At 45.0% G+C, this 7,600-nt stretch overlaps 1 protein-coding gene across 2 annotated transcripts in view; it reads right to left on the bottom strand.

The window, feature by feature from the left end:
* Positions 1–7,600, bottom strand: part of LOC109292865 (collagen alpha-1(I) chain-like) — a 197,747-nt gene that overhangs the window by 35,774 nt on the left and 154,373 nt on the right. For both annotated transcript variants that reach the window (XM_019510486.1, XM_019510487.1), the window contains 5 exons: positions 4,962–5,015; positions 4,341–4,385; positions 2,634–2,687; positions 1,794–1,838; positions 1,007–1,060 (listed from right to left, as the gene is read on the bottom strand). In XM_019510486.1, the coding sequence (XP_019366031.1) occupies positions 1,007–1,060; positions 1,794–1,838; positions 2,634–2,687; positions 4,341–4,385; positions 4,962–5,015 (252 nt within the window). The remainder of the gene's footprint in view (positions 1–1,006; positions 1,061–1,793; positions 1,839–2,633; positions 2,688–4,340; positions 4,386–4,961; positions 5,016–7,600) is intronic.

Raw genomic sequence — 7,600 nt, 5'->3', positions numbered from 1 at the left:
GAAGGCACTATTTCACGGTCAGGGCGGCTAAGGTCTGGAACCAACTTCCAAGGGAGGTGGTGCAGGCTCCTACCCTGGGGGTTTTTAAGAAGAGGTTAGATGAACACCTTGCTGGGGTTGTTTAACCCCAGTACTCTTTCCTGCCATGGCAGGGGGTCGGACTAGATGATCTTCTCAGGTCCCTTCCGACCCTAGAAACTATGAAACTGCAGGAGGTCATCAAGTCTGACCTCCTGCTCAGGACAGGATGAACCTTGTCTTAACCATCCCAGCCAAGCATTTGTCTAATTGGCACTGAAAGACGTCCCATCCTCAGGTGCACATGATTATGTGGCTGTCTTGGACAGATACTACAAGATGCAGTACTCCTGCCCAAACATAGCTATTCATGGATTGCTGCTAGCTTTCAGGCTGGTCCAACAACAATTATCATTGCATTTCCTTTCAAGGTGGTGCTGTTTGTCGCTGCTGGCTCTTCAGAAGCATGTAGAGATGCTTTACTAAGCTTCACCATAAATATTCCTAGTATGGACAATGCAGCAGCCTGTTCCCATACATTCTGCTGAGATTTGCACAGTCTAGTTTTCTTTGAGTTACTACAAAAAGCAAGAGCACCACTACAGCCTTACTTGCCGTACAGACCCCCAGCCCACCAGCCTTTCCCCATGAAAGATAATTCTACAATTAAGAGAACAGAAATTCCTCCACATTACACTCTCTCTTAGCTAGACAAGCCCAGGAATAACATATCCTATTTTTTCCCATTTGGGGCATGAACCAAGCCCTAATTCAGCCAATGGTGGCTTTTCTGTAGATTTTAACGGGAGTTGTCTCAGGCACTGAAAGAATAAGCTAGAGGTTATGAGAATCCCTAGTGAGAGCAATATTGACTTCAGCCTCATATCTGCTATCCACCATCCTCCCAGAACATGCAACAAAACAGTGAACTGCCCATTTTAGTGCTGTACTGAATGGACCACCACCATAGGACACAGGGTTTTCTTACTAGTAATCCAGGAGGTCCGTTGTGCCCTCTGTCACCCTGCAAGCCTAAAAAGCCCTGGGGAGAAGCACAAAGAGTCAAACCATGCGAGGTGACAGTTGGGAGAGAAAGCAGAAGCAAATACACATAGGTAGGGCTGGCCACGAGACTGCTGCTGATGTCCCTATTACACTGGGTGAACTCTTAGCTCTGCACCTCTCTGGGTTAGCCTTCTATTAGCTTAGTGCCTGACTCATGCACACCGTCTGTGGATTTCCTGACAGGAGGCTGACTGTCTCGATTTTGAGGCCTTTTTTTCAGGGGAAAAATGAAACGGAGTGTTCTGAACAAAATCTTGTGATTTCCTGTTCAAAAGCAAGTTTTACATTCGATTAAAAAAACTGCATTCTCTAATGTAAAATAAAGTCATAGTTAGAAGGCAACTGTGTCAAAGTGCAACTTTTTGTTCAGTCTAAATATTTTCCAGTTTTGCTTAATGAAAACAAATCAGTTTTTTTCCTTTTTCTTTCCCCTCTAAATCAAAACTGGTAGATGCCATGGAGGGCATTGAAAAGGGGATAAGTCACCCTAGCTCTATCCAGTTCAGTGCTGCTCTCCCAGTACAGCATCCATTTCTGCCACTGTTGGAGACTGGGCTGGGCTAGATAGACCACTGGTCTGTCCCAGTATAGCACTGCTTATGCTCCTTTTACTCAATTTTAGGCTACGGAAAATGAAGAATCTCCCACAGGATGGACTCAAAGGACTAGAAAAAGTTAAAACATCTGCACACACAAGGAATTCTACTCACAGCTGGTCCTTTTCTGCCAGGGCTCCCCACAACACCTGATCCACCCTGCAGGATAAGTCAGGCAGATAATAAGGTCTAGAAAATGTCACGCAGCTTCTGCCAACTCCCACCCAAGGCCATAGCATAAGAACACGGACATACATGGGTCTCCACTTTGCTTGCAGGGCAACACCTTGTTGAAATCCACAGGATTCATGTGGAAACCTAACTCACCGCACTTCTTGTTAAAGGCAAGAATCACAAGCAAGGGGTTTCTGGCTCTCACCTCAGCTCCTATTAGATGTTTGTCCACATCAAACCACCACTAGAAAATCTCTGTCTCTGCATGAGGGGTTCAGGACTGGAACTATATGGTCCAGGGGTTCAGGGTATATGGAAGCAAGGGTTGAGAACTGGTAGGACACAGAACTGGAATATGCATATGTGGGCAGTGAGCTTCAGGGGAAAGCTGTAATGAATCGGCAGAGCTGTACTAGGGAGAGAACTGGGGGCAAAGACACATTTGCACGGGTGAATGATGTGCATGTGCTATGTCGTCCCAGCTCACTGCTGTCCAGCTCATATGGTCGTATCACAGTATCCAGCTGTAATAGTCCACAACACATTAGGACATTCAGTTCTAGGGACTGACTTGGATCCATCTCCCTTTTTTATAGAAGCGTATTTATAAGAGACCCTCCATATTCACTAGCAACAAGAATGATCAGAATTACCAACTGAGAACTCTGAAGTTAATGTAACAGGTTGTAATACAGTAGCTTTCACTTGTAGTCTTTCACAGCCAGCCCAAGAATTACAATGCGACAGAGAATGTTTAAGTATATAGTATAGAATGGGAACCTGTGTACCAGGCTTTCCTTCTGGGCCTTCTATTCCAGGAGCGCCTCGTAAGCCCTGTCAAAAAGGTTTATGTTAGATTAGCATCTCAAATGAAATGCACGTGCTTGTATTCTACATGCAGCAAATTTGGACCGTGAAGGATGTATTTAAATAATACAGGAGGAGGTGCCTGCATGCACAAAGGAAATGCAGACCTTTTCACAAGAACAATTGAAAGAGACGGGGATGGGAGACATTTGCATGGGCTTGCTTGCTTGCCCTGGGGTTGTTCAATCCTGACTACTGGAAAAGGAAACAACTAGCTAACGCAGTTGCCTGTCTCTACTGTTTTGCAGTCTTTAAATGCGCCTCCCCACTGCTTCTTTGTTTGTTCACCTGTTGCCTACTTCCCACACCCCAGATAGTGAACTCTCTGGGGCAGGGACTGTGTGTGTTTGCCTGTCTAGGGCTTGGTGCAGTCAGACCCTAATCTTCATCCGAGGTCCCTAGATGTCGGTACCTCAGAAATAATTACTTGCACATAAGATTTCCTAGATGTAACAGGACAAGTCTGTGCTCATCATTGCAGCCTGCTCGTTAACACACGTCTTGTCTTCTTATTGCACCCTCACTCAAATGCAACCAGCTTGTAACAGCTCTTTCCCACCTCTGCTGTCAAACACTATAACCAAAAAATAAAAATAGCAGTGGGTGAAAGCCTATTTTTACTGCTGTGCAGACAAGAATGTTGAATACCTGAAAAATATTTTCCTTCCAGTCCCCTTCTGCCCACTTCTATAGCTATTAATTGTAGCTTATTTGTCACATGTAACACGGCTAATAAAAGTTTCACTGGAAGTTACTTGTGAGTGTTCTCTATTTCCTACATTCCCTGATAGCAGGGGAAAGGCTCATTGCGTTTTGCTAGCATTTTTTACTAACTATATAGTACTTGCACAAAAGGATACACATCCTCTATAGCAGTGGTCTCCAAAGTGGGGTGCGCAAGATGATCCACTGGGGTGTGGGAAGAAAATATTAGAACTTCTATTCATATATAAATATACATATATTGGGGGTGCATGCTCAAAAATTTTTTACTGATAGGGGTGCGCGATCGAAAAACTTTGGAGACCACTGCTCTATAGTGCCATTCAAGTGGATTCCTTACCACTGACCTTACTACATGAATCCCCAAGAGGGTAATGTGGCACATTTTCACCCGTGTGCAATATCCAATAGCTGCTGAAAGCCACGTTATCTCACAGGATTTACCTGGTACCTGATCTATGCTATGAAAACAACAAAGTGAAATACAAGCCAGCCCCAACTGCAGCTAGGGTATAATCAGGGTGCCTACTTCTACTGGGAAATAACCAGCATGTCTGAAGACCTAGGTATGGAAATGGGCATGCAGCCTCTACGGTGCTGTGTTCTCATTCAGGTATGCAGTCACTGCTAATCTTAAGTGAAGCCTGTTGAAAAAGCTGCAGTGCAGACCTAAGAGAAAACATGGGTCTGGACCCCAATCTCATTTGTGCTGGTGCAGGTGTATTTCAGTGCACTCAGCTGAGCTGTACTACCATGTGTTCAGGACCAGCGATTCATGTTTCAGGGAGATGTCCTTGCTTTTAGGCCTGACTTGTGTTATTAGGGCAGTTTGTCCAGTGTCTTCTTTAAAGCAAACTGAGATAGTTGTAGACCAAGTGCAGGGCTGGCATTACTTACTGGGGGTCCTGGGACTCCAACAAGCCCACGTTGGCCCATACGCCCCTGTAAAGAAACAAGCATTACACGAAGGCACCTTCTGCTCCTTAAACAAGGCACAACTTGTGAGTCAGTCCCAATCTAGCATCAGGAAGGAGCTTTAGTAGTAACATGGGTTAATGGACTTCTACAACCATGGATTCATTTATACCTCAATGCAGGGTCACCCTCTATCTAGGCTTCTCTCTGGTGTGGAATTTCCACTTCATCAACACTTGAACAGAGTAGTTTATTCACTCCTGGGTGCAGAGAGTTGACCACCACTACCCACATCTTTGCCAGCAGATTGCTGCTATGTGACTCTGTCTGCTTCTCCTCCTCCTCCTCAAGTATCATTAAATTCAAGGGACTCAAGCACATGCTCACAGTTAAGTATGCTCTTAAGCTTTGTCCTGAATCGGTGCTCTGGCAGAAGGCAGATACCTCATTAAATGATCTGTCAGACAGGAGATGCTTTTTGTTCAGGCCAAACAACCTGTGCTGCTCTCATTTGGGATTCACTGAAGGTGTTGGTTTGGATCGTTAAAGACCTAAAAATGCTCCAACATTCACTGACAAGCAATAAAAAGCATTGTCACTTACCCTGTGTCCTCTTGGTCCCGCCACACCCTTTGGGCCATCTGGTCCTCGACTGCCCTAAAATTCACAGGGGACAACCCAGTCACGTCACACCACTGTGTGTATTTCTAATTTCCCTCTGCCTTTGCTCCCTGACAGATCCAGAGGCAGGCACATCTCTACAACCTGTCAGGAGCCCTTGGCAAAGCCCACTGGAGTCAATGGATTTTTGAGCTTTGGACCAAATGGGAAATATAGATTTTGATGTTGAGTTCTCTATTTGAACAATACTGTGATGTGTGTAATGTGTGTTGCACTTCAGCTAGCAGCTAGAACTTGCATTGCAAACCACGTCAGGTCCACCTGAGATACTGGATAGAGCAAGCTCTATTTTGACATGTGCGGGGAGTAGGAGAGATTGATTTTTTCCATGCCCACACCACACACAGAGCAACCAGGACGTAAAGAGTCTTAGATATCCTGGTCTTCAAACCTGGAGGTTTCTGCAAGCAGACCCAACCTGGAGAAAGATACTGGACTCCTATGCCAGGATTTTGCCTAGAGAAAGGTACATAGTGTGAAGCCCTATTCTAAATCTCTGTATAAGGTTCAAACATGGGTGGCACATTGGGTAGCAGCCCCACTAACTCCTCCAGCACCTTGCTCTCTTGGAGGTCTGTGGTTCGCTGGCATCCTAGATATACCTGTTATGCCAACTTCCATGAGTCAAGGCAGAGAGGCTGTGAGCAAGAGAAAGAGTGGGTGGGGGTGCTGGTACTTTTCCACTTAGCCAGTCAGCTTCACTCTGCAGCTTATAATTCAGCTGGCTCTGCCTTCGCTGAGGAAGGATTTTTTTTTTTCTTTTAAGCCATGCACCTGGTGGAGGCAGATTTCATTCTCACAGCTTGAGGCCTGTCAAACAGACTCGCAGACGGGACTGTGGAGATAATTTGTTCTTGGAATCAGGAGAGCATCTTTAGACAGCAAACAAAATATGATCCCAGGCCCTCTTCGGACAGGACAAGCTGGAGGTTCATCACAGCAAGGTGTCCACATGCAGTCGCTACTACTTGTTTGGACACTGAGGACAGAATGTGAACCTCAGGACGGAGGATACTGAAGAAAAGGGAAATCAGCATTTGGCAGAAACAAAAGCAATTAACTTGTCAGTGTTTATAGCCCAGCGCTTTCATAACACAGGGATGATTCAGGAAAAACCTGGCACTGAGTAATGTGCCTGAAAGCTGGACTCATGAACTGTCAGGGACCAGCACAATCCTCTTAGGAGTGAGTCAAATGTCAGGGGGAATAAGGCCATAACAGGACCTTGTACATGAGCATCATCATCATGTTTCCTCTGAGACTGGTGAAAACTGTTGTGCCCGTTCAGTGCCATGGAGTGCCTGAAAATAACCCCTTACAAGGCAAGTCATTCAGAGTGGATACTGAAGTAAAAAGGGCCAAAATGATACACTAGTATTTCCCAGGCTCATAAAAGCTGAGCCTCCTTACAGGAAAATGAAAACTAATCATTCCCGGCAGCCCTGCTTGTGTTGTTAAAGACCTCTGTGCTCTAATGTATACATCTTCCATGCTTCCCCACCACCCTCCACAATGACTCCATCAGCTTCTCTAGGGTCATGCCCCACCACGCTTCAGGGGATCTTGGACATAATCCTTCCTCTTCTTTCTCCTGCACAATGAACAATCAATAAAATAGTTAATGATGCAGATGTTTAACTGTAAATCTGTCAGCGTCGAGTGAGCCCCCACTGGAAAGAGCAAGGCATGCTCATGCTCCTGAGCTACTGCTCAGGCCCTTTGCAAAGTCAAGCAGGTGCGCCTCAGCATCCATAACATATTTTGAAGGTTTTATTTGCAGCTGTAGCACCCGGTCACTTGGGATTAGTTTACAGTAACACAAAAGCTTGTCAGCCTAGCTTTACTTATTCCCAGTGCAAACTCAACTGTCATTGCAAGGCACTGCTATTGCACCTACGTGGGGGATGGGTGGATTTCTGGTATAGAAACTGTAGCAAAACCCCCAGTTTTTCTTTTTTAATACACACACACACACACACACACACACACACACACATACATACATACACACAAACAATAGATATGCATTCCCTTCCCCTTCCCCAATTATTTCTGGCTTTTCTTTCTCTCCCTCTCTATTCCCCATAGACAAGCATAAGCAAGCTCAGACTTAGGATAAGCTTTAACATTTTTATTTGGGTAGCATGTTTTTGGTTTTGGATATGTACTGTTTTATATTGTATTATTATTAGGTCTGTATTGATTCTTACTGTTGTATACTGTATTATTATCATTTTCGTATTGATTTTTATTGTTTCATATGGATATTGTATGGTTTAGGCCTGTGTTTGTAAGTGAACCAAAGTAATGTCAAGTTTCCATTTTGTATGTCAAGTCTCCATCTTGTGTCCTCTGCCTGGGCATCCCCCAAGTTGCAACTGTATGAGTCACGTACCCCCTCCCATGTAAATTGGTTTCCAGATGAATGAGAGCGATTGGAAATGATTGAAATAGTGGTAGCAGGCCTCTACTGAATGGCCTGTAACGACTGGGCCATCACCTTGCATTGATTCATCCGGGAACCACGGACCTCACCCAGGAACAGAGACAAGAACCCAGCA

This window comes from Gavialis gangeticus, unplaced genomic scaffold (genome assembly GCF_001723915.1).
Source record: "Gavialis gangeticus isolate Ggan-Ray unplaced genomic scaffold, GavGan_comp1, whole genome shotgun sequence".
Taxonomy (NCBI): Eukaryota; Metazoa; Chordata; order Crocodylia; family Gavialidae; genus Gavialis; species Gavialis gangeticus.
Note: the sequence above shows the minus strand (reverse complement) of the source record. Positions and strands in the feature narration are given on the sequence as shown.